The 26,934-nt window shown below is 39.5% G+C and overlaps 1 protein-coding gene across 1 annotated transcript; it reads right to left on the bottom strand.

Annotated features, from left to right (window-relative positions):
• Nucleotides 1-96: 96 nt before the first annotated feature.
• On the bottom strand, nt 97-24,724 carry LOC117297028 (snake venom 5'-nucleotidase-like). The gene is made up of 8 exons (XM_033780150.1): nt 24,063-24,724; nt 12,099-12,312; nt 10,878-11,066; nt 9,784-9,987; nt 8,894-9,139; nt 7,047-7,202; nt 2,758-2,961; nt 97-1,046 (listed from the first exon to the last, which is right to left on the bottom strand). The coding sequence occupies exons 1-8, from the start codon at nt 24,390-24,392 to the stop codon at nt 847-849; spliced, it is 1,743 nt and encodes a 580-aa protein (XP_033636041.1). The 5' UTR covers nt 24,393-24,724; the 3' UTR covers nt 97-846.
• Between the last annotated feature and the right edge of the window lie 2,210 nt (nt 24,725-26,934).

The raw sequence follows: 26,934 nt of genomic DNA, 5'->3' as shown, positions 1-26,934 counted from the left end.
ACAGGTAGATGTAAGTCACCATGCCAACCATGCTCAAAAATGTACTTACTTGGTTTATTTTTTGAATAAAGATGTTGGACAAACAAATAGGCGTAATTCGCAGTCTGATGTGGTTTAACATTTTTATTTTAAAAGGAAAACCACAATCGAATAATGATGCTTCTCTATAGTTTACGTATTCAAATAGCAAGATCAATTATCCTTGATCATCAGCAACTGTTTTAGACCATTATGCAAACGTTCTCAACGCCCTGAGTCTATATAAGAATTTAATGAGATGTAAAACCTGTTTAATCGAATTCTAACTTAGATTTTCTTAATTGAAAACATTCTAAATTTAATTAGCAAAATAAATATATCACTTGTTGCTGTTTTTGGTAGGAATTTAATCATTTTTGGGCCAATTGTGACCCTGAAATATTTTCTGTGTGATAACGAGCCTAAAAGTTGTCAAGCTGACCGAAGTGGGTCAGGCCAACTGGGACACGCAGGGTCAAGACAATGGGTTATGAGTGTGTTCTCATTCATACACCTGAGTTTTGGGGGAAGCAGTTTTGGACACAGTGTTATGTTTTATACCTTTACCACGACATTGGCTCCTCTTCCACAAGTTAGTATAGAGATGCACTTTCCTGAAACAAATCGATGTAAGACTTGTTCTAGTAGGGGAGGTCTATACTGTAGTATCTAAATTGTTGACCCTTGTTCCTATTCTGAAGTAGCGGCATGTTTAAACTATTATAAAGCAACTGCCTATAATATCTTACCTAATAACAACCTATAACACTTTCAATACACACACAATACAGGTACTACTTTTAAACCTACACCCTAGCTACCGGATAGCTATAAAGTAAGGTAAAACGCGAAGATAAGTATTGGGAGCAGCATAGCCGAAACTCCAGTCTCATGACGACCACCAGAGGTTGACCCATCACCGCAAGGGTTGTCGTCATTCTCTACGAATGTGATCCGTCTCTCCAGCCCTGTCGTCAATGGAGTCAAACGTTTGATATATTCAGTGGCAACCATTATGTCTAGATTACCTGTCAAATAAATGATACATAATAGGAAACGGATCATTTAAACATAATTCAAAAATACGTCTTGGAAATGAGTTTGAATTCTAAGACGTCCCTTCCAGTCTCACGTTTAAATAAACATCGTTCTTATAGGGATTTAGAGTTATTTAAAATTGATGGTGTATATTTTAATCACTCTAGGTATGTTATAAGCAGAAAGCCAGAGCTAAATGTAAATACTTAACCCGATTTAACGGCTGCTGGTTGTTTGTCTGTACACACGGCACATCCGTGATAACCAGCACATGACAATGACACGCATTTGAAAAGCATCGAGCTAAAGTATTTTATATAACAGCCAAGCAGATCCTTGCCATTTGATTGGAGGATTGTCCGTCACGTGTTAGCAAACAAAAGTACTATTGCACGCTACGTCACTCATCGTGCATTTTTCGTTCCATTAGAAAAGTACTATTGCACGCTGAGCAAGGCACACACTAGCATTCGGCAACTGCGCGTCTCAAAATAGCTGTACAGAACGCACATTGTCTAACAGGCCGACCCCCCCCCCCAAAAAAAAAAAAAAAACCCAAAACGGGTGTAATTTCACAATTAGAAATTGTAGGCATACGCTTTGTTTATTTTGAAAGTTGTATCCGCCTATCAAAATGACAAAGATCAACTTGGATGTTATATAAAACAAATAATGAATGTTTTTCATTCGTGCAATAGTGCAAATATGTTCATTCGTTGAAAGATGAAATGTTCCGTTTAACTCGGCTCCGCCTCGTTGAATAGTATACACATAATGAATGTTTATGAGTGCAATGGTGCGAATATGTTCATGAGTTTGAAAGATGGAATGTTCTATTCAACGAGGCGGAGCCGAGTTGAATGGAACATTCCAGCTTTCAACGAATGAACATATTTGAAAAACATTCATTATTTGTTTTATATAACATCCAAGTAGAACTTTGTCATTTTGATTGAAAGATACAACTTTCAAAACAAACAATTTCAACTGTAGAAGCCGAATGCTAGTAGTTTTACTATGCCTTCTTGCAGTAACACCTGCTGCGTTACCAAAGACACGCGCACACAGTGATGTTTTTACTCAGCTTTTTCGTTCCATCCGAAAAGTACCATTGCACGCTGCCAGCGTGCCAGCGTGCAATGGTACTTTTCGGATGGAACGAAAAGCTGAGTAAAACATCACTGCGTACGCGTAACGCAGCAGTGTTACTGCAAGGTAGTAAAATTACTAGCGTTCGGCTTCTACAATTAAAAACTGTAGGCCATACGCTTTGTTTGTTTTGAATGTTGTATCTTTCAATTAAAATAACAAAGATCTACTTGGATGTTATATAAAACAAATAATGAATGTTTTTCATTCGTGCAATGGTGCGAAAATGTTCACTCGTTGAAAGCTGGAATGGAACATTCCATCTTTCAACTCATGAACATAATTTGCACCATTGCACTCATTAACATTCACTATGTGTATACCATCTTCCAACTCATGAACATTATTCGCACCACTGCACTCACAAACATTCATTATAATTGTATAATATCCATTAGTTTGAACCGAACGGGTATTGCGTGCTGCTGAGTAATTATATTTTAGTGTACACGTTTCAAACGAGAGTAAAGTGAGCTCTCTGTCGACAAGTCGACTGGTCCTTGAACATCATCGTGCAACGGACCAAGATAAGACTACTTGCTCGCAACTTACCAGAAATACGCACAGTATGGTTGTACCGTAGCATGTTGTAACCGTCTCCACCTATCTCAGCGAGGAAGTTGTTCATTAGAACTTTGTATTCTTCGTTCGGATCAAGGGGGGCAAAGTCTGGGACTTCGCAAATGCTGCAACGAACCTCAACCTTGACCACTCGACTACCGGGACTTTTAGAGAGATCGTAGGTTACTAGCAATCCTATTTCAAAGATAAAGCAGAAATACATATATAGAGATTGTAAAGATATCAACACGCCTTTTAATGGGGGTTGTAGGCATATTTCCAAATGAAGCATATTATTTACTTCAAGTGAATCTAAAACAAGTTCCTACTATTCCACGCTGCTGCCAATCCGCCGCCGGGGCTAAATGAAAACCAGCTTCTAATGTATGGGCAAACTATACGGAAGTGTAGTTAGGACATACCGCAAAAAAAATCAAGCTCCACTATTCCGGATTAATATTCCGCCCGGATGGATTACTATTCCTCCGCCCGGTTGGAATACCAAGTTCGCCCGGGCAGAATACAAATACAGCCCAGGTGGATAACGGTGAAATGAGGAATAGTAATCCGCCCGGGCGGAATAGTAATCCGCCCAGGTGGAATAGTAATCCGCCCAGGTGGAATAGTAATCCGCCCGGGCGGAAAAGTAATCCACCGGGGCGAAATAGCATTCCGCCCGGGCGAAATAGTGGAGCCCGATTTTTTTTCAATGCCGGCGCGGCGGCGGCCTTCATTGGGAGTGCCTGGCGACCTAAAGTTTGTTTCCAGTTGGCTTTCAGTCGATAGCTGTAAGGTGTTCAAGCCCCGAGTCATGTTATATAATGGATTTCACTGTTACAGAAACACATGGAAAAAGTCCTTTCCCAGACATAGCCTCTTTGGATCACGTGACGCCCCCAGGATAATGTCATTCGAATTTAGTACTAGAGGATTGTGGTATCTTTTGAACGTGCTTCCCCAATGCACAATGTTGTAAGTCCTTCATGTTTGTAGTTGGAAAAGTATACTAGCTCACGTAGAATACTTTTATGGGGGGAAGCACTTTTTTGTAAGAGAGAAAAGGTAATGAAATGAAGAATTAAACGCTGAGCAGCGTCATACAGAGTGGACCTAGAGTTTCCTAATTCATTCTGATACACTTATTACGCTGAGGTGCGTCATACAGAGTGGACCTAGAGTTTCCTAATTCATTCTGATACACTTATTACGCTGAGGTGCGTCATACAGAGTGGACCTAGAGTTTCCTAATTCATTCTGATACACTTATTACGCTGAGCAGCGTCATACAGAGTGGACCTAGAGTTTCCTAATTCATTCTGATACACTTATTACGCTGAGGTGCGTCATACAGAGTGGACCTAGAGTTTCCTAATTCATTCTGATACACTTATTACGCTGAGGTGCGTCATACAGAGTGGACCTAGAGTTTCCTAATTCATTCTGATACACTTATTACGCTGAGGTGCGTCATACAGAGTGGACCTAGAGTTTCCTAATTCATTCTGATACACTTATTGCGCTGAGGTGCGTCATACAGAGTGGACCTAGAGTTCCTATATCATTCTGATACACTTATTACGCTGAGGTGCGTCATACAGAGTGGACCTAGAGTTTCCTAATTCATTCTGATACACTTATTACGCTGAGGTGCGTAATACAGAGTGGACCTAGAGTTTCCTAATTCATTCTGATACACTTATTGCGCTGAGGTGCGTCATACAGAGTGGACCTAGAGTTCCTATATCATTCTGATACACTTATTACGCTGAGGTGCGTCATACAGAGTGGACCTAGAGTTTCCTAATTCATTCTGATACACTTATTACGCTGAGGTGCGTCATACAGAGTGGACCTAGAGTTTCCTAATTCATTCTGATACACTTATTGCGCTGAGGTGCGTCATACAGAGTGGACCTAGAGTTTCCTAATTCATTCTGATACACTTATTGCGCTGAGCAGCGTCATACAGAGTGGACCTAGAGTTTCCTAATTCATTCTGATACACTTATTACGCTGAGGTGCGTCATACAGAGTGGACCTAGAGTTTCCTAATTCATTCTGATACACTTATTACGCTGAGGTGCGTCATACAGAGTGGACCTAGAGTTTCCTAATTCATTCTGATACACTTATTGCGCTGAGGTGCGTCATACAGAGTGGACCTAGAGTTCCTATATCATTCTGATACACTTATTACGCTGAGGTGCGTCATACAGAGTGGACCTAGAGTTTCCTAATTCATTCTGATACACTTATTACGCTGAGGTGCGTCATACAGAGTGGACCTAGAGTTTCCTAATTCATTCTGATACACTTATTGCGCTGAGGTGCGTCATACAGAGTGGACCTAGAGTTCCTATATCATTCTGATACACTTATTACGCTGAGGTGCGTCATACAGAGTGGACCTAGAGTTTCCTAATTCATTCTGATACACTTATTGCGCTGAGGTGCGTCATACAGAGTGGACCTATAGAGTTTTCTAATTCATTCTGATACACTTATTACGCTGAGGTGCGTCATACAGAGTGGACCTAGAGTTTCCTAATTCATTCTGATACACTTATTGCGCTGAGGTGCGTCATACAGAGTGGACCTAGAGTTTTCTAATTCATTCTGATACACTTATTACGCTGAGGTGCGTCATACAGAGTGGACCTAGAGTTTCCTAATTCATTCTGATACACTTATTACGCTGAGGTGCGTCATACAGAGTGGACCTAGAGTTTCCTAATTCATTCTGATACATTTATTACGCTGAGCAGCGTCATGCAGAGTGGACCTAGAGTTTCCTAATTCATTCTGATACACTTATTACGCTGAGGTGCGTCATACAGAGTGGACCTAGAGTTTCCTAATTCATTCTGATACACTTATTACGCTGAGGTGCGTCATACAGAGTGGACCTAGAGTTTCCTAATTCATTCTGATACACTTATTACGCTGAGGTGCGTCATACAGAGTGGACCTAGAGTTTCCTAATTCATTCTGATACACTTATTACGCTGAGGTGCGTCATACAGAGTGGACCTAGAGTTTCCTAATTCATTCTGATACACTTATTACGCTGAGGTGCGTCATACAGAGTGGACCTAGAGTTTCCTAATTCATTCTGATACACTTATTACGCTGAGGTGCGTCATACAGAGTGGACCTAGAGTTTCCTAATTCATTCTGATACACTTATTACGCTGAGGTGCGTCATACAGAGTGGACATAGAGTTTCCTAATTCATTCTGATACACTTATTACGCTGAGCAGCGTCATACAGAGTGGACCTAAAGTTTCCTAATTCATTCTGATACACTTATTACGCTGAGGTGCGTCATACAGAGTGGACCTAGAGTTTCCTAACTCATTCTGATACATTTATTACGCTGAGGTGCGTCATACAGAGTGGACCTAGAGTTTCCTAATTCATTCTGATACACTTATTACGCTGAGGTGCGTCATACAGAGTGGACATAGAGTTTCCTAATTCATTCTGATACACTTATTGTGAAGTGGATCTGGGACATACTTATATGTGACCCACGCTGTGAAAATGAGTCAGATGTCGCGCAATGCATTTTTGAGTAATGGACAGTTAAAATTAATGTGGAAAATATCAAAAACAATTTTTTTTTATAAATACCTTTAAAGATTTATATTTCCATGGTAAAACTTTAGAACACGTTTTTTAGGCAATAAAGCTATTAATACAACAATTTTGTGATCATACTTTAGTCTAACTTGTTTCCTTTTGCGTGAAATGGTAGTTTAAAACATCACTTTACTTGTAATTCGTTTTTAACAAAAAATGATATATTTCAAATGGGAGTAACTCAGCAACGCGATACACCCCAAAGCTTAGACATGTACCAAAGAACTGCTGCTAGTGTGTTCTTTCCAGCCACACATATATTACTAAAATTTTCAACATCTGACTCATTTTCGCAGAGCGGGTTACATAAGCTCTTCGAACGAAGCAAATTAAACTAATGAAACCTGATGACGTGTATCAAATGAAATCATCGTATCTAATGAAATCATTGAGCCTGTTCGACCAGTGCCTCTGTATCGGTGCGGATGACGGGACCAGGGCCCAAATTCATGGCTCTGCTTCCCGTAAGCACAGCATCGGCGCTTCAGAAGCAATGAATTCTGTGCTTGCGGCAAGCGTATTTCACATGTTAGTGGCGAAATTCGGCGCTTGCACGTAGGCGGGGATCTCGTGATCGCATATAGCGCAGAATTCGGCGGTAAACATTTGGCCCAGTGTACGTTGCCTAATAACCTACCAGAAACTTGGAGGAACTCTCCACCTGGCTCGACTTCAGAGTACTTTGCCACTGAGTGTTCCAACGCTTCCAGGATGAACATCCCTTTAATGGTGATTGTGTCGACTGTGTTGCCAAATGGTATCACAGTCGTTATGTCACCAACAGTTATATCACCTGTAGAAAACATGACGAAAAGGGGTCAAATGCTGAGTTATAAAAATGCTGGTAAACCCCTCTCCAAATTATTGTGAATCCCTGACTTCACCGACGTTTAAAATTGGCGGGAAAGGTCGTTTACTAAAAAGCGTCTTCGGCTGCGGCCGTTATGCAAGAAACATGATAAACTTTGGACTAGCCGTAGCAAAACATTATTTAATTATTTTTTTTTGATTATTTTTCAAGTTGACGGCTAACTGTCTGTCATTGAAGTCCGAAAATTTAAGCAAAATTTTACAGCAAATTTTTTTACGTTTACCATTTTTTTCATCCAAATTGTGAAAAAACATACTCTACATTTTACGGTTCAATATTTTTTATTCTCTACGCTAATATTTAAAAAATGGATAAAGTCCACTTATCCGTTAGCAATATATCGCACATTTAATGTTTGAGTTTCACGGAATACAATAATTAATTTTATTCTCTCCTCTGTTTGGTTTGAGCAGCTAAGAATAAGAAATCTATCCCTTCCACTTTTCGGCTAGATTTGTGGAACAAAAGATAGACCATTCTATTCCCTCCTGTTTCCGGCTGGGTTTGAGCATCTATCCCTCACGTCTTAAGCTTGGTTTGAGAACAAATGGAAACATAATTCTACCCCCTTACTAAAATTATTACCACCCGAACCACAATAATGAATGAAATTTACACTGTGATAAATTGGTTTGCGTATTTTTGTTCGATACAGAGCTTTTAGTCATGTGCGCTTATTGACCGCTCGTCGGCCACGACTTGTGTCTGAAATCTTGATGGTTCAGTAATACGGGACCAACTACATAGAGAGTTCCCAAGACAAATCGTTTTCAAAGAAGTCAGTCGACAAACCTATTCGGTACGACATACGTCAGTTGGTCTGTACTCATGACACAGACCCGCAAAGCTGTGATATACAACTATATATGCTTCATTTTCTAAATGGAAACGAAAACTTGCAATTTGAACTTCAGTGGTGTCTTCGATTTATTGACTATGGCTGGCAGTGCCTAAACAGATGCTGCCTAACTCACACACGACGGTGGAATCGTTTCTATGATGAACCGTAAGATTGTAATACATCCTCTGTGTAGACACTTGGTGGCGCACTAGTTTTATATAGCATCAGTAGAGATACGACCTGAGCCTTTCTGTTGACTTTTTTTAGGGCTCCGTCCCACTAAACATGGGGCAGGCAGAAAGACCACCTGAATGGTTTACAGGCCACCAAAATATTCTGTTCGGCAGATTTGACAGCCAAAAAAAGGAGAACAGTGCAAACATTTTGCTTGTGACCTAGGGATGGTTGACTTCCAACTAGTGGTTATTTTGGAAGCAATACCTAACAGCACAAGCGCCAGTAAGGGATAATAGGGAGAAAGAATGTTTCATTTTAGAAGTCAGAGGAATACCCCAAATTGAGAGAAGGGGGGAGGCATGCAGTCAAAGGGAATGAAAACCCAACCCACAAGTCACATTGTATATTTCCATCAAAGTTTTGTGTCTGAGGAGCGATTTGACCCGGGGTCCACAGAGGTCACGAAAGGCAGTCCACTGCGCCAATCTGATGCCCCTAAAGACATAAACAAAACACTCAGAAAAAAACAAACAAAAAAAACCCCCCAATATTCGTTAAAGACTATAATATTAAACCAAAACAAGAGAGCACTCACCTGCTGACAGACGTGTTCTTATTGATCCACCATTAATAATCGCAATGGTGACGTCATTCTGACGAGTCCCATTCACAAGGTCGTGGGTTCCATAGCTTACGTAGGCATCAGTCAACATATTTCCCAAATTGCATTCGTTTGTCCGGCAGTCGCTTTTCAAAAGAACGTTGGTCCTTCCAATGTACTCCCTGGATACATTCCCGACCTCTTCACCCCATTCCTTAATCTCCCCCAGAGTTCCCGGATCTATCATAGCAAAACAAATGAATGCATTTACAACGTAGACAGAAGACAGAATTTAAAGCAGAATTCGCACCGCTAGTAGCTGACCAGTGGGACCCAACTGTCTTCCTTTAAATGTGAAAGCAAATTTTCAAATCCACATGAGAATCTTGCAATATCTAGATTCACTGTCATTATCTATAATTATTGTATTTTTACTAGATTTTCCACATTCACAGACAATTTCATTCTTAAAGTGACTGTATGCTATCTTTGTTGTTTTTTTGAAGATGGTCGATTTGTTAAATCCTCTACAATAAAACAATAAACAACACAACACATGTAACAATTTCAGACAGTGATGTAGCAAAAAATCCAGAGCAGCTATGTCCACGCATGAAGAACAATCCGTATCTCATCTGGAATACACACTGACTCTGAGAAACATTATCTGACTGTAGTAAGTGACGTTTCTCAGATAAAGCCTCTGGGGGCTCTTTAAATATAACCACGCTTCAAACTGAAATGATTCTCAAAATACTTTATTATACCGAAAGCTGATGTACTTCAGACAAAGTTAAAGTTTTTGGGGGCAAGTACAAAACGTCAATTCTCCCATACAACAAATGGAGCCACTTTCACAGGTTCACCTCAAGCCAACATGTTACCTTCTTCGACGTTGTTATCCAGCAAAATAGGGTTGCCTTCCCAGCTGGTGATCTTTCCACTGTCGTCAAATGTTACGTGCAGACGCCCCAGGTATTTTCCAAATGTGTAATCCTGAACAACCAGTACATTGCCGCTTGTATCGGAGTCAGGGTGCTCGACAGTTGGATAAACTCCGTTTGGTTTATCTGAATCAGGTTGTGTACCTAACCAAAACATCAACATAGAATAAGTGCGTGTACGGTTGGAAATTTGTTTGGCCGGCTGTGGCCGTTGGCTGCGGTGGCACACTTGAAGAAAAATATCTTAAAACATCACGTTACCGTTCGTTGAGGATATTATGGCATTTGCTTTCATATTGAGTGATTAACCTGCTGCCCATCGCATTGTTGCAGGGTAATAGTATATTTTTCATTTTATATATTTTGTTTTTAAATAATTACTACGGTTGCCACAGGATCCTTCTGAAAGCGGATCTTTAGGCGCATACTCCATTTAATAAAATCCCATAGCATACAGTGCACATATGCTAAATATTCAGAAAAATAAACAAACATATAATTAGAAATCTCATAGCTAACAGTACAAGGGAAATTATTTATTGTCTCTTGAAATTTTATCCTCTGCTCAATTGTTTTTGGGAGTACCAAGGCCCGTCCAGTTATTCACCCTCCTAAAAATAAAAACACCCCTGCAACGGTGTAATTTTCCTACGTCAGAACATTTATCTTGAGAAATTTCTCAAAAATATCGCGAGTTGGGAGTCAACAACCCCGAGCCTACAAAATAATAGGCAACATTCTGGCATTGTATCAATTTTATTGGGTTCTCAAATTTGTCTATAGTATGGAGTACTTTGAGTGCCTACAGAATATTGATAAAGCCGACACTGCGTTACTCCCTATTCGTAGTGGGGTGCACCCCTATGGTACTGGAACAACGAGCAAGTGTCTACATCTTTGTATTGCTCCTTGATTCTAAAGTGATAAACGGTCTCATTGGTTCTCTGTTTATATAAAAGCATCGGCTTGGTTATGGGTGAGCATAGCGACGAATCCATCCTGCAAATTACATAGCGGGTAAAAGTTTGCCTCACCATTGTAGAGAAATGTATTAGAGTGACCACCGACAACTACGTCGACTCCTTGAACCTCCTTGGCAATCTTCTTGTCCATGTTATGACCAGCGTGGCCCAAAGCGATGATCTTATTGATGTTTTCCTCCACTATGAGTCGATCAACCTCAGCCTGTATGGCGGGTATCTCATCACTGAACACTAACTCTTCTGTCAGGGTGTGTAAGGGGAAACAAACCACGTGAATGAATCAATGATAAATTTGACTCGGAAAAGTAGGCTTACAAAATAATAAAACTCAGCAAATGAGGCCCCATGTTTCTGGTAGCCTACCATCTGGATGATTATTATTATTTTTTTTTATTATTACTGGTTTATTGTAAAAACATCTGCTTGTCGCAGTCCAGAGACTGAATTAAAATACAGATTTACATTATTACATGAATATAAACTTTTTAAAAAGCAGAGAGAAAATTTATACACAAGAAAAATTGAAAAATTAAGAGCAAAGTCAAAAGAGACATCATGACAACTAAAATTAGATAAAACAAAAACAATAAATATTTAACAAGCACACTTAACTAACAAACCAAACAGCAGCCCGACAAACATACCCCCCCCCCCCCCGCCAACAGACACCACAACAAACACCCCAACAAACAAACAAACAACCAATCAAACACCCCAACAAACAAACAAACAAACAAACAAACAAACGAACGAACGAACGAACGAACGAACGAACGAACAAACAAACAAACAAACAAACAAACAAACAAGCAAGCAAACAAACAAACAAACAAACAAACAAACAAACAAACAAACAAACAAACACTCCACCAGACAAACAGACACTCCACCAGACAAACAAACACATTAAAAACACACTAACAAAAAACCAAACACACACGCACAAAAAGGTAAAAAGACAAAACAAACACGCAAACAAGAAAATAAAAACTGGGAATAAAATTGATGCTGTGGTGGTTCTAAAAATATTGTCGTTATAATCGTCGACAGGCCCGGGTTAGTTTTGGCTCATAGCATGGTATATAGGCAATGGTTCTAGCCAGAAAAAATAGTTAAAAAGGTTTGAACAGATCTAAATAATTCACTGTTGAGTACTGAAGAGATGGACTGAAGCTGATTGGCGGAGTTTCGGGCAGATTGTAAAAAAAAAAAAAAAAACACAAAAAGAAGCTAGCTTCAAAAGGACAACGCTGATCTATTTTAGAAACTTACTCGTTGTAGATATCTCTGGGGTCTGGGTGAGTGTGTACCCGACTACCCCAATCTTTTCCCCGCCGATTGTCAAGACTGTACTCTTGGTGAAGAGGCCATTAATGCTTGGTTCTTTGCTTGCGTCGATATTGCAGCTGACCACCGATGCATTGACGTCAAGTAGAAATTGTTCTAGACCTGCTGGCCCATTGTCGAACTCGTGGTTCCCGATAGCCTACAGGTTCAACAAAAAACATAGATTGTATGGGTTAAAGGGACACGTTGCCTTGGATCGGGCGAGTTGGTCTATGGAAAGCGTTTGAAACCATTTGTTAAAAAGTACACATGGTTTGAAAGATGTTTTAAAAGTAGAATATAACGATCCACACAGTATATGCTTCGAAATTGCATGCTTTTTCTGATACGTCGTGAACTAACACGGCACGCCAATTTGTGGAGTCAAGTTTTTTACTTCATTACATGGCCGACCACGCAATTTCAAGGCATATCCGCGTAGATCATTATATTCTACTTTTACAGGGATCAAAAGGTTTAAGGGTGATCGGGACGGTGAGGGGTTGAGCCACTCCTCATCCATGGAAATGTCCCATATGATCAGCGTCAAAAATAGCCTCTCCTAATTCAAACTCCTACTGCCCGGCTTCACGTGCCGATCCCTGTTGTGAACAGTGGGCAGAGGTGTGAAGGCAAAGTTCTGGCACCCTTAAACCAGATTGCTCCCGCCGGAGCTCGTCATCCATGGGAGGTAGTTCACCTAGGATTTCAAACATGTGCAGATGGGGCTCATTAACCTTGTTTCAATTCTCTGCTGCATTGCGGTTACACCCACTCATACATCAGTCGGACCAATATAGCCTCATCAGTGCTTAAGCACCAACACTGACGTCAGCCCCTGAAGCCAAGGACAAATTCTATGACGATCTAAGCTACATTATCAGTGAAGTCCGAGATCAAGATCCACCCTTCATCCTCGGGGATCTCAACGCCCGAGTTGGTGCCGATCACAAATCCTGGACTTCATGTGTATGGGACAGTTTGGCATCGGAAATCTAAATGAAAATGGTCAGCGTCTTCTTGAGTTATGCTGTCACCACATTATCTGCATCACTTACACAAGGGGTCCTGATGGAGACACCCTAGATCAAAGCACTGGCACCAATTTGACATTGTACTCACAAGACGTAGGGACCTGGGCAGCGTCAAGATAACCTGCAGCTACCAAAGCGCAGACTGTGACACATACCACTCTCTTGTGTGCAGCAAAGTGAAGCTTCAACCAAGGAGCATTCACAGATCCAAGAAGGCAGGGCGGTCTCGCAGTGACACGAGTAAGACTCGCAACCCGGAGAAGGTGCAAACATTTGTCCAGGTCCTGGAAGATGTCTTGCCAAGAGTACCCAATTCGGATATCAGCGGGAGATGGGAACACCTCAGGGATTCTGTCTACAATGCAAGTTCTCAGATTTACAAATAACTTGCAGGGTTTACAGAAGGTAATGGTGAAAGACTTCTCTTGAAACATTATTCCATGAAATGCTTTACTTTTCGAGAAAACATAAAAACAATTATCAATTCTCGTTGTCAACAATTACGGATTTATTTTTATAAACACATGTCATGACACGGCGAAACGTGCGGAAACAAAGGTGGGTTTTCCCCCGTTATTTTCTCCCAACTCCGATGACCGATTGAGCCTAAATTCTCACAGGTTTGTTATTTTTTATATCAGTTGTGATACACGAAGTGTGGGCCTTTGGACATAACTGTTTACCGAAAGTGTACAATTGCTTCAACAATTATAATTTTTGCATTTATTTTACTTTTTGAGCAAAAAGTGATGATGTTTTTGACCGAAAAGGTATTTATGAATGGGAATCAAAGTGTGTTGAATCAAGGCCTGGTTCTTTATAATTTACCTCGACTTCGTCTCGGTAAAATTATCAAGAACCAGGCCTCGTTGGGATTAAACCACTAGCTGAAAACCTCTTCACCACACATTGATTCCCTTATTAAATCCGTAATGCATGAATGAATAATTAAGAGCATTTAAAATGCACAGAAAAAAGTTTCTGAATCAGTGACTCCAGCTGAAGCATATTATCATAATGACTACGTTTGGTTGCCCGCTGAAGTCTTATCTGACTATAGCACAAAGCCGTTTGGTTGCCCGCTGAAGTCTTATCTGACAGTAGCACAAAGCCGTTTGGTTGCCCGCTGAAGTCTTATCTGACAGTAGCACAAAGCCGTTTGGTTGCCCGCTGAAGTCTTATCTGACAGAAGCACAAAGCTGATTTCTGCCTGCTGTAATATTATTTTTCTAAATTAAAATTAAAACATGTTCAGTCTAGCGCGTAATGCAGTGCGTATCGCTACTCAGATGGAAGTTATTATAAATTCAATCAAGATACACCAATTGCACAAGTAAAGCTAGGGGTTGTAACAATACAGGAAGGAATGGCGGCTTTTGCATTATTATTGCGGTTATCCTTTGCATGATATTTTGTTTGCAACTCATAAAATTTTCCCATCTTTGTGGTTTATAAAAAGAAAGGGCAGAAACTGAAAAAGGGTATTTCATTGGGAACTGAGCATTTTGAAATCGAGTTCATTACAAACTCTACGGGTATGCAACTGCAGTTTGTACTTGTAAAGTATTGTGCAACGCATAGCAAGATTTTGTACGGTTTTATCACTTAATGGCGAAACGGAGTTACCCAAAGTAAGCACCGCTGGAAAATTACGCTATATGCATGCACATTTTTCCAGAGCAAACCGGAAGGTATTTTTGTTTTCGAACAGAAATATTCTGAACATTTTGATATTATAGTTCTTTCGATTTATTTACTAATCGACACCATAATTAAGTCTAAGGAAACGTGTTTCAAGCAGATACCAATCGGTTAGACTAGGTTTTCTCAGTTTATTGCAACGACGTGTAAAATAGTAATAAGAGTAATTCATTATAGTATAAACATGGACAGATCTGTCATTGACATTTTCAAATGTTAAACATCAATCACTGTTGAAATGGTTTATTTCGAGAAAAAATCAGTCTCCCCAATTTTCCTTTTGTGGTTTCAAGTGAGGTCAATGAGAACAACAAATCAGCCGAATCTGCAGAATCGAGGCTTCACATGCAGTATACAAAACCGCGGGCGTCTTTCTATCATTAATTTCAATTACTGCCCCACGGGAAACCCTGACAGCAAATTAGAAGTAATGCCCCTCAGAACGAGCAGAAATCAAAGCCAATTTGCCGGAAGCATCGGGACATGGTTCCGCTACAATAAGTGGATAAGGCAGGCTGAACTGGCGAGTTTACTTCGTCAGTCTACCCGCAGGTCACTAATTTCCTTTGTGATTAATCTGAAAAATATGCATCGTTTTTCGTGCGTGACATCTGTGTGAATATTAATTAGTCAAAAGGGCTTCTGGAATTCGGTCATTTTCAGCCTTTTCTGAAAAGTCTCAAACAAAATAATGTACCAGTAAATTGAAACGAAGAGCCTATCTGTCGTTATGTAATAAAAAAAATCGGTGCAACTCAAATTTTAAAAGAGAAATTTATACGTAAAAAAATGCTTCAAACACAGAGAAAACAAGTCACAAAAACACGGCAATTTCCCATTATGGATGTCGGCAACAGTCCCCAATTAGTACGTATACGGATAGATTATTTCATATTCTACATGGAAATGTTAAAAGCGAGACCGGATCGTACCTAATCCATTCAGGACACAGCGATTTCCACCGTTAATCCAAAACTCCCATTACGAAAAAATCAACTATTAGTCCTGCACGATGACGATGGCTGACGATGACATCATCGACGAATATTATTATTATTATTTTTATTATTATTATTTTATTCGCCATAACAGTACAAAACAAAATACATTGACAACATTATACCCCAAGATGGGCAAGGGACAACAAAAGCAAATACATACTATGATCCGTAGATCTGTTGCCCCACATCTGGGGTACACAATAAAATTAATATAGATTTAACATAATATAGTACACAAAGCAATAATAAAAGCAGAAAATTAAAAACCAATAAAAAATGATAAATATATATTAAGAATAAAAAATAAATTAAATTAAATTAAAAATAACAGATGGGGTAAGGATAAACAATAAAGGGAAATAAATAAATAAATAAAACCTAAACTTGTAGATAAATTAAAACGACTTAAAATATTGCACAAGTGATTGGGCTAAAGCTAATATTCAGTAGATTCATGAGATTGACAGACAGAAAATCTAAGTGATTTGAGAAAGCTGTGGAAGGGCAAGAGCAGTAGTGAATTACGAATGTTTTCTGGCAAACTAGACCAAAGTCTGGGGAAAAGATGAGGAGCAGATAAGTGCAGAGCATCGGTTCTAGCATACAGGTGTTTGATGGTGAGAACATTAGGATATCTATGGTTGACAGAAATGATGTCTGCCACATCGCAGTGAATAAGGTTAAACTTACACTTAATGATAAAATACAAAACAGAAAAATTACGACGAATTGACAGAGACGACCAGTTGAGGGACTTAAGTCTATCGGGGTAGGACATCTCACCCATCCTCTGCCCAAGAATAAACCGAGTAGCACGTTTTTGTACCCGTTCGAGGGCCTGAGATGTATGGAGAGATGTATGAAGGAGCCAAGCTGGCATGCCATATTCTAAAATTGGGAGAACTAGGGATTTATAAAGACAGAACTTAGCTGAAACAGAAGAATTGAAAGCAATGGTCTTAATGAGGCCCAATGTTCTATTGGCACTTGAAACAACATTTTTAACATGGGTATTCCAAGAGAGCTGAACATTCAGAGTGACTCCAAGGTATTTGACAGAGGATGTGGGTTGCACATCCAGGAAAACCTGAAAGAGTGTAAACAGGGGGGTCGAGAGAGTGTTTACGGGAAATATGCATGGTTTTGGACTTTGTAGGGTTGAACGTCATACCATTGGAAACACTCCAAGTGCTTAGCTCATCGAGGTCATGCTGGAGGGAACTTACATCTAAACAGGAACGGATTGGACGATAAATTAATACATCATCAGCGAAAAGAACACAGTTAGAACTGAGGTTGTAAGATGTATCATTGATGAATAAATTGAATAACAGAGGCCCAAGAACACTTCCTTGAGGAACACCAGAGCTAACTACGGACCATGAGGAGTTCATACCAACAAATGTGACTCTTTGTTGACGATCAACCAGAAAATCTTTTATCCAGCTCCAGAGAGATCCACGGATGTTAAAGTTACTGGCAAGTTTACGAACAATGGTGGGGCATACGATCAAAGGCTTTGCTCATATCCAAGAAAACTGCATCAATCCTTGGGGGACTACGCTTATCTAAAGTTGTAGCCCATGAATGATACACATTCATAAGTTGGGTGACACAAGATTTGTAAGGAACAAAACCATGCTGCTTATCAGACAATAAACAATTAGAATTTAAATGATCTTTAACAGCATTAGCTAACAGTCTCTCCATGATCTTGCTAACGAGAGAAGTGAGAGCAATAGGCCTATAGTTACTAAGAAGGGAACGGTCACCAGATTTAAACACAGGGGTGATGTTGGCAAGCTTCCAACCACGGGGAAGGCGTCCACAGGCAATGGAATCATTGAAGATTCTACAGAGAACCGGAGAGATTGTAGAAACTGTGTTACGCAAGAATTTAGCGTTGATTCCATCTGGCCCAGGAGCCTTCCCCAGGGGTAAGGAAGATAAGGTACGCTGAATATCATCAACTGTGAAGTTAATACTAGACAGAACTGGAATGGGAAAGTCACATGTGGGAGGGTCTTGACAAACGGGGACATCAGCAGAAAAAACTGAAGCAAAATAAGTATTAAAAGCACAAGCTATTTCATGGGGGTTGACTAGTGTTTGGGCTCCATGTTTAAAAGACGATGGGGTAGGTGATCGTTTTCTACTACGAACAAAGGACCAAAACCGTTTTTTTGTTATCCTTAGATGAAAACATGTTATCAACAAAGTGTTTATAAGCCTTGCGGGAGTAATATTTGAGCTGATTACGTACAAGTTTGTAAGTGTTCCAATCAACAAGAGATCCAGAGCGCTTATAGCCTTGGAAAACAGGCAGCAAGCTGTTTTTCGTTGGTATGGTAAAGCGCCTGTCTATGAGCTGACTGACTCAGCTCATTCATCCCATGGCTCTTTTGTTATTGACTAACGCTGCCTTTGTGGTCGGGGCACCATACCAACGAAAAACAGCATGCTGCCATATTAATCGATGATGTCATCGTCAGCCAATCACCTTGCAGGAAAACCATGCTGTCTAATAGTTGTTGAAAAGGGGGAGAAAAAAAGCCACACCCTTACATTGATGGTAAAAGTGAACCATACGGTGAAGCAAGTTCGGTTAATATTGTTAATATAGTTTGATTGAGAGACGTAATGTCACTGTTCAAGGATGTGGTGAACGCATCGGCATAGTACACAATCGCTGGACTTTCACAGAGCTGCTTTTAATCACACAGTTTTGCAGGATACCAGTCACAAATTCACGCGCGACATGGTGTTTTGGACGGCAAGATTTTTCTTGTATAGCAAGCTTAATGTTGTGCTAAGCTACTTTTGTGCTGATTGTATTATAAAAGCCAAACCAAATGCGATAAATCCCAATTTGGGCACGGCTGATCGAAATCGATCGTGTCTGATCTTGCATGATGATAGTGGTATATACCCTGACCAATTCAGAAAGTGGGTGTCCTTGACGATACGACCCGCATATCATCTGCATGTTTAACTGACAGGTATTAATTTTGAAACCCTTGTATTAATAGCACTCTATCAGCTAAGTACGGTAAGCCTGCTTCATTAATATTGATTAGGTAGTTTCTTATCAAAATCCGAAACGACAAGGCCAACTCTATTATAGAAGACAAATTCTACGTCGAGTAATTAATGGACGATCATTTTGAGAAAGAGGTTAATGTTATTATAATGGCTTGCATGTTATGCGCATGCTTGAAAAGGTAATCAATCTCATATCTGCTTTTTGGAAAGGTTAATGATAGCGTTAACAAATTAAAATAATTATTGAAGAGGGGTTGGCAATAATTATTATCTAAAAGAATTGCAAATTGCTCCGTTTTTGGTCCGTCTTTAAACGCATATAAGCCCACACAGTCGTCACGACACAGAATTTCGTTATCTTAATGTCCTATGTTACAGTCCGTGTACGTCACATGCGCGTCATCTGATTATCAGATCGATGCATGAGCTCAGTAACCGCCACCCTTGGAAAAACATCACCTTTTAGACACAAAATTTGGGCTTGTAGAACAACTGAAAACAACTTTTTAACAAGTAACGTCTTTAAGTTTCAAGTCAGCAATTAAGGAAGAATTTGTAACGGGCAAACTATCGCATTGCGATAACCGAGTTCATGTTTCAGTAGAGACGGCCGATTTAGTAGACACTAAATACAGCATTGATTACTTCCGTATCAGCTAAAAAAAACTCAGGTGACTTTGTAAATTCTAGAACTTAGCCTTCGTTCTAAGAATGTATTGGCTTATACGTTGTTTCCCTATATTTATCATCATTGTGTAATCATCAGCCGGTCGAGTCGCAGGGTCAAAAAGGTCGGCAAAATCTCGCGATCCGATTCGTGGGGTATGAAGCTTGGTTGACGACCAAATAAATAAATAAATAAACCTTTACCATTTTGGGAAAATTTCTTTTTAACAGATGTTCGGTCAACCATAAAATAGTCCATGAAAATGTTCCGGCAGAAATCTCCTCTAAATGCTGGTGATTGTTACGGAGGGATGACGTGCGCTCGAAACAGACCCTTTGCGATCGTTAACCTTTTAGTTTCGGGATCCCATCTACATCCACAATCAGCTCACAAATCGGATTTACACTATAAGATTGAACAGTGTTCATATAATGTTCCCTTGGTGGCTGCTGTGGCGTGTCGGGCATGCCTCTTAAGTGAACTTCATTACCGTTGCTCGCATAATGTAGACCGTGGGATGATCATCAAACAGGGCTCTAGTATTCGAGTTTTGTAATCAACCCTCTACAGTCTACAACTACCTGCATTTTCCCCTCGATATAAATAAGGGTGTACAAGTATACACCAGAACCACAGAGTTAACCACCTTTACTCTTACATAAAAAGAGTTCGTTTTTACGTGCACTACCAATACTAGTTTATGCAAACAGGGAAAGGACCACGGAAGGAGTTCGAACTCCCTTATTTCAAAGGAAACATGACCGTCGCGGCTAATGGACCTTTCTTTTGTTGATAAACACACCGCCTTGGTTTGCATGGAGGGCCAAATGTTTGTAAAACACTTAATCGTATAACATATCTTTTCACAAAATTCAACATTTCTGCAAACTTTTAATTAAATTAAATAAAATACCTCCCATAGTTAGTTTCATTTCTTTTTCAACAAAATCAACACAATTGTTAAATGTTTTTGTAACGTTGTTACAAATCGTAGCGATCTGTTTTTTATTTGCATTCGTGGCTTGCCATAGTTCTCCAGGCAGGGTTGGCGAAAACTCTGGCTGTGACGTTGCAAATAAAAGGTATTTTGCTGGATGCAGTAATTATGCTAATCATAATAGATGGATGTGCAATACGCGTCATCAACCGCCATTTTTGATGTATTAACCAATCCGGAGATGACATCGCATTATGTGAATCAACCCTGGAGGGCGCAGATCACAATACTTACTCAGAATTTACCAGATCAGTGGGGCTCAAGATACACGTCACCGGGAACACCATGTATCAACTTAAACCACAGGGAAACCAAACTCTCACTAGTAAATCTTCATCAGTTTCGTTCACCCACCCTTCAACCAATAAGAACATATTTTCCTTTGTTCCAAGAACACTCGTTGAATGGAACCGCCTACCAGTATGTATAAGAGAAGCTCCTTCAATAGACTCATCCAAGACAAGGCTAGATAAAATCCAAATGACCACTTTCATAAGGGGAGCTCACCACTAATTTGTGTCCACTCGCCACACCACACCTGTAACTTTCCTGTGAGGAGTTTAATGCAGTATTCGACAGATACAGATACTCCCCATCACATGACCGGTGTCTCAAGGAATTTTATCCGCCGGAGATTCAGTCTCCCGGAGACCCAATATTCAAATAAAACAGTTAATTTTGCTGTCATTTACTTCTGAAATATGTTTTGAACATCAATAAAATGTGTTTTGTTTATTCCCGATATATCTAACTTGTGTACTTAGCGAATAAGTTTTGTAGATTGATGATGGTTTCAATTCATCGTGACGTCTACTGACACCAACCTCCACTTTGCAATCATCCACCTTTAACAAGATGCTTGAATAATATATAGGACCATAGATTGGTAAAATGTTTTCAGAAGTTAGTAAAGACCAACTGTCGCGATATTTTCATCAGAATGTGGAATCCCTGAACGTTAGCGAAGCAATATCGGTATCTCCGGCCGCAACATTCACACCGAAACATTAACATAAACAATTTGAATTTCCCAAACTCGCCTTGCCTCCTGTGAGTTTTAGAGATTTGATTTGGTTTTTGACATGTATTTTTGTTCATATGGATTTCTTATAAACGGGGTCATTCAGTTAAGGAGAATGGACGAGAAAGTGTAGATTCGTGAAAGGCGAGTACATGGTATTCACGAATCTACACTTTCGAGTCTATATTCTCTGACTAAACTATTTCCCCCATTGGTTTCATCATGTAACACAGTTTGAATGAAATGGAAATGGATTTCTCAATAACAACGAACACTAGTTAGGCTATCTAATTTCGTAAACGACGGTTGGTCACTTTTATGATTGTTTTACAAAATACATAGTGATTTTTCATAGCTGGAAAATGTTATTGTAAATTGAAAGATAAAATAATTTTCTGCTGTGTTTTGTTGCACTTCATACTATCTTTAAGTTTGGAAAGACAGTAATTTTCAAGTTTAACTAATAAAGAATCTACACTCAACTGTAGATTATGTTTCGAATAATATACACATAAGTGTAGATCCGTAACGAAGTGTAGATTCGTAAAAATAATCTACACTTTGAACAATAGAGTGACGTCACAGAAATAGTTAATGCGAAATAATTTTGCAAGACATGGTTACACAACCATAACCAAAACTAATCCTTCGGATACAAATACCAAATATTTTTGACCGGGTTATTACCAAACTATGACCCTATAATATAGCGTCATATTATATTATAAGATCCTCATCACACCGCCATTATTTTGTCCACTCGTACCCATTATTGTTGGTTCCCTAATAATGGTTATGGGCTGTTTTGCTCTGATTATGCAACACATTTGCTAAATGTTCATGGTTCAAAGTATATTGATGGATTAATTTTCTTGTATTTTTAATATTTCCATTTTTATGGGTTTAGGCCCTATATATATAAATATATCTATATATATCTAGGTCTGTTGTTTCTAATGTTTTAAATTTGTATCTACCTTTGTTTGCATTGTTGTATCTTTTTTATGTCGGTTATTTTTCGGTTTAAAAGTATTTAGCCTTTATTTTTTAATTGGTCTTGATTTTTGCCTTTTAGTTTTTATTGCTATAGGCGCATTGAGGAATCTCTGATTCATAATGCGCCTTATAAATGCTGTGTATTATTATTACAATTATTTTTATCTGCACATCAGAGAAAATACAACGTTTCAATTCAACCAAAAGCCTCAACCGCATTCAGAACCCTTTATCTTGGTCATAATAGTAGCGGGTTCTTTTTTAACTGATGGATATTAAATTCTTTAACGGGTTGAGGATACTTCAAGTTCTTAATTCCGCAACCATTAAACAAGTGCAGTATGTGCATATGCTGCAATATGAAACTTCGGCATCCGTGCACAGCTAGCTGATGTGGCCTATATACCACAGAGCTATAGGCTCTATAGCAATATAACATGGCCCAATTTCATAGCGCTGCATAATTTCATGGTGCTGAGCAGAAATGAGCAGGCTCACAATGGTATAGTGACAGCATGTTATTTTTGCTGGTAATCTTGTTCTGATAAGCATAAATTTAGTGTGCTAAGCTAAACAAAAACTGTGAAAATTTAGGCTCAATTGGTCATCAACGTTGCAAGAGAATAATGGAAGAAAAACACCCTTGTTGCACAACTTTGTCTGCTATCAGATGCGTAATAAAAGCTGAATTCTAGGTAATTTGACTGAGATATTACCCCAGTCTTTTCCCTCAAAAACAACGATATTTCAGAGGGATCCGTTTCCCCCTATTCAATTAAATTAATTTAAATTAAATTAAACTAAATTCAATGCAATGTTGTATATAGGTTTTCTCGGTCAATTTCAGCGAATGAGCAGCCAATTTAACCACCAAGCTCTTCTATTTCGCGCGAAATCGAATACTACTGAAAAGGTCATTCGACTTCGTTTTATGATTAGTCAAAATGTAATGTTGCGTCATTCGATTAAGCAAAATAATCATTCAATTTAACAATTCATAAAAGCAGCATTCAAATTCGCAGACGCTTCCTGAGGCGTGTTTGCCACGAAAATGAATGGCGATAGGCTTAATTCAAGAGAGTGCTAAAGGAATTTGAATCTACTCAACGAAATTGAATGGCCGAATTCTGAATTTGAAACGCAGTAACAACTGGAGAGGCAAAACAGCTTTAACTCGAACGCTTGAAAATGAAATTGGCTGCTCATTTTCTGAATTTGACCGAGAAAACCTATACTATCGGCAGCTCTATATTGCTCGTTAAGTACGTTTTTGTTCTTTCAATTATTGTTTAGGTAACCATTGTGATCTGTGTCTTTAAAGCAGCAATGAAATTGAGCCCTATAAGCGAATCCTTTTCCAAATTGCCAAACCATAAAACGAACGGCGTATCTCAAACTTGTAATATGAAAAAATAAAATAAACGACATCCCTAATTTTAAAAACTACACACCATGACGTCATATCCGATGGCATTCATGAAGTGTGAAGTGGCCCGGCCCTTGTAGAGGTAAAACCACATTGTTCCCTGAAACTGGTCACCGCCATCCAAGAGGATCACATTATCTTCTTGAGCTCGTATTTCCCGCACCTTGGTGACTCTCCTGGCCACTCCGCCGAAGCACTCCCCGTCCATGGAATCCTCATCTTTGCAGTTACCTCCTTTATCGGTGAACTGCTCAAACCGAGCATGCACATCGTTTGTGTGAAGTACAGTCAAGTCGAAGGTAGCTAAGCAGGCGGCAGGTAAGAGTACAACAAGAACTCGTGCATCGAGAAACATGATGCTTTACTACAGCTGATGACACAATAAGCAGTGCAACTGCATAACACTTATAATGTTGGGACAGTGTGTACAGTGTAATCAAAGGCAGTGCACGGCCGTTTTATAACGTCAATCTATAACGGCCCCTCTCTACGGGATGATGTCGCACACACAGCAGCCGAGAGCAAGGTAAAATTGCTGCGCACCGTGTAAAACTCCCAAGCGTTAGTATCAACCTTGGGTACTTGATAATAATTTTTATGGGCTCATGCAAACACTTGAAGATTCGGAAATACAGTGCAGCGGACCGTAGCATGAAGACCACTCAGGAAGCTCGTTTTTCACTCAGCATCGTTTTCAGATGAACAGTCAATATTTTGATTTCAGATTGATGTTAAAGGTGCGACCTCAACGGTGCGTTGCTCTCATAATAGTTTGCACGTTTTATGCGGACTCCAAGGATAATATTTAAGCACAGATTTATCCAATGCAAATTTGTTTAGCGAATTAAAGTATCCTATAGGCTAATGGCTTATAAAAATTAGATATGGGAATTAAGCCGATGGACACTATAAGAGTATTCTGTTCGTAAGAATAACCGTATTTATAATGCGCCTCCCTTCCAAAGGTTACTGCAAGTTGAGTGGGACGCATTTTTGTTTATGAGACCTAATCCTTAGCCTTTATAGCACCATGTAATGGTTTGACCTAATCCTTAGCCTTTATAGCACCATGTAATGGTTTACAAGGTGCTGTGGCGCAATACGCACAATCGTCCTCGAAGACGTTATCTAATTCCCCATGAACGTGATCATCCTATATTCCCTATATTCACAAAGCAAACGAGGGTTATAGGTGGGTCACGCCTCTCGCGGTCCGCTGGGGTGGGGCCACTGGGGTGGGGCCGCTGGGGCTGGGAGGGGACCCACGCAATGCGCAAACACACTGAGCAGGACTAGTTTCAGACGAATGACCTGCCGGCGCTGTCAGTGTTGTCACTAAATTAAGATCTTGATTCTAGAAACTATAGTATACAGATACACAGTCGGGGCAGAAACTCGGGTAATAGTTGGGGCACACGGGGCACCATTTTGTCTGAGGAGGGCATCTTTAGCAGCATTTCCGTATAAAAGAAAGCGGCTTGCTATCACAGAAAAGCAAAACCAAGAGCGTGGAAGCCCCTTCCAACGCTCTAGGTTTGCCAATAATGTGTAGGTAGAAACATGGAAATCGTAAATCGAAAAATTGTTTTACTAAACTTACTTGGTAAGAAATACAACAGCTGTAGACATTAATATAACAACATTATAATGTCATACGTTTCTCAGATTGTGTATTCCATTAACGGATTATAATTCACGTGCGAACATAACCGCTCCAGATTTCGGTTAGTTTTATTATGTCTCCATTTGTAGGATTTAAACAATAATTGAATAATTCTAAAAACTAAAAACTTTGCTCAATAGTCACCTCTGGTAAGGTCTGTGCTCGTAATTGACCCGTTATATAATTCTTTTCTCAGTAAAAAACATATTTAAAAAGTTATAAATAAAAACGGTTTAAAACTTGACGCCACAACTGTCTACACAACCCTCAAAAGATCAACACTATCCCAACGTCAAGTGTGTTCAAATTGATTGATTAATTCAACAAAAACAACCGCATGTTTAATTACCACTCTATTCACGTGTAATGAATACAACAGTATATTGTTGATGTTATCGCTAACAAGATTAAAATAAACAAAGCTGTTTACACAGCTCCAATACAAAAACCAATCTTTGAACACCCTTTCTGCTATACGCACACATGGGGTATTGTGTCTGAACATTTCAATGGTTAGGGTTTGACTGTGGAGGTCAACGAGGTCAACGAGGCCAACATGTAGTTTACACAAAAGTACGGTCTGTCTTTTGGCTCCGAGAGTGACTCTGGAAAAGCTCCAGGCATCACATACATGTACGTGGACAGACGATGTCAAAGGGTGCATCCCACCAGCATGTCCTTTTTATAGCTCCATGGTCCTACTAAATAAACTCACACAGCATACGGTGCAAAATGCTAAAGTAAAAAAATATATACACGAACATACTTAAAAAGTATCACAGGCTTTCACTGTAAAGGGAAACTTATTCATTGACTCTTGAACTTTAATCCTCTGCTCAATTTAATATGGGGAGTCAAAGTGCCCGTCGAGTTATATTAACTCATCAAATAAAACGCCTCTTAACCAGTGAAATTTTCTAAACGTTCGAGCATAACACTTGAAAAAAGTCCCTACGCTTTTCCGGCAAAATAGGACAAATTTTTTCAGGGCCTAACTCATCCAAAATACCTCAGCTTGAAGTCAAAACACCAAGGTCACACACTTATTGGGCAACACTTGTTCACTGAATCGCTTTTCTTGGGCTCTCAAATCTACCTAGAAACGATTATTTTGAGGACGGTCTAAACAACGTTTATTCCCCATTAGTCGGGTGCATGCACCATGAAGCCTAATGATAGCCTCTCAAACCCGTCGTTTGTTTCGTTACTAGTTGTGTAGTCCCAATAAGTGGAA

Source organism: Asterias rubens, chromosome 11 (assembly GCF_902459465.1).
Source record: "Asterias rubens chromosome 11, eAstRub1.3, whole genome shotgun sequence".
NCBI lineage: Eukaryota > Metazoa > Echinodermata > Asteroidea > Forcipulatida > Asteriidae > Asterias > Asterias rubens.
This window is presented reverse-complemented; position numbering and strand designations above follow the sequence as displayed.